Raw genomic sequence first — 525 nt, 5'->3', positions numbered from 1 at the left:
ACGGCGGCAATAACAGCAGACAGAAGAAGCGCCATTAGCTGCCAAATTTCCCTATAGTTTTGCTTCATTCCGTTTCGGATTCCAGGACCGAATGATCGCCCAGCAAGCACTAAGCTCAAACTCGTCACAGAAGACCTCCGGAGTTGGTTTCTGCAGCATGTACAAAACGCCCAACATGAGGCTTAAGGCTATTCTTATTACTATAGTGTGGTAGGTGTGATGATTTCGTGGTAGTGATACATACTGTATGTGGGAAACCGATATTCCGGTACATATGGTTAAAGCGCCGTGCCGGATTATCCGTTTTCGAAGAGGAATTGAGGGTAGGTTATACAAATAGGGAAAACAAGACTGAGTAGTTGCAACAAAGTAAGATTTACTGTGGTTACGCTGTGATATTTTGTATCTTAAAGCATCATGCACTACTATATCAAGAACACTTGGGCGTTATAGGTAGTTATGAGCGTAAGTACATATAAGCAAAATTGACAATCTATTCACAATCGATGGGGCGGCACAAGCTAC

At 42.9% G+C, this 525-nt stretch overlaps 1 protein-coding gene across 1 annotated transcript in view; it reads left to right on the top strand.

Annotated features, from left to right (window-relative positions):
- Positions 1 to 525, top strand: part of LOC119581872 (carcinine transporter-like) — a 41,499-nt gene that overhangs the window by 27,204 nt on the left and 13,770 nt on the right. Inside the window, exon 8 of the mRNA XM_037930028.1 lies at positions 86 to 210. Coding sequence (XP_037785956.1) covers positions 86 to 210 — 125 coding nt within the window. The remainder of the gene's footprint in view (positions 1 to 85; positions 211 to 525) is intronic.

Source organism: Penaeus monodon, chromosome 15 (assembly GCF_015228065.2).
Source record: "Penaeus monodon isolate SGIC_2016 chromosome 15, NSTDA_Pmon_1, whole genome shotgun sequence".
Classification (NCBI taxonomy): domain Eukaryota; kingdom Metazoa; phylum Arthropoda; class Malacostraca; order Decapoda; family Penaeidae; genus Penaeus; species Penaeus monodon.
The sequence above is the reverse complement of the archived record's forward strand: the minus strand, read 5'-3'. Positions and strand labels throughout refer to the sequence as shown.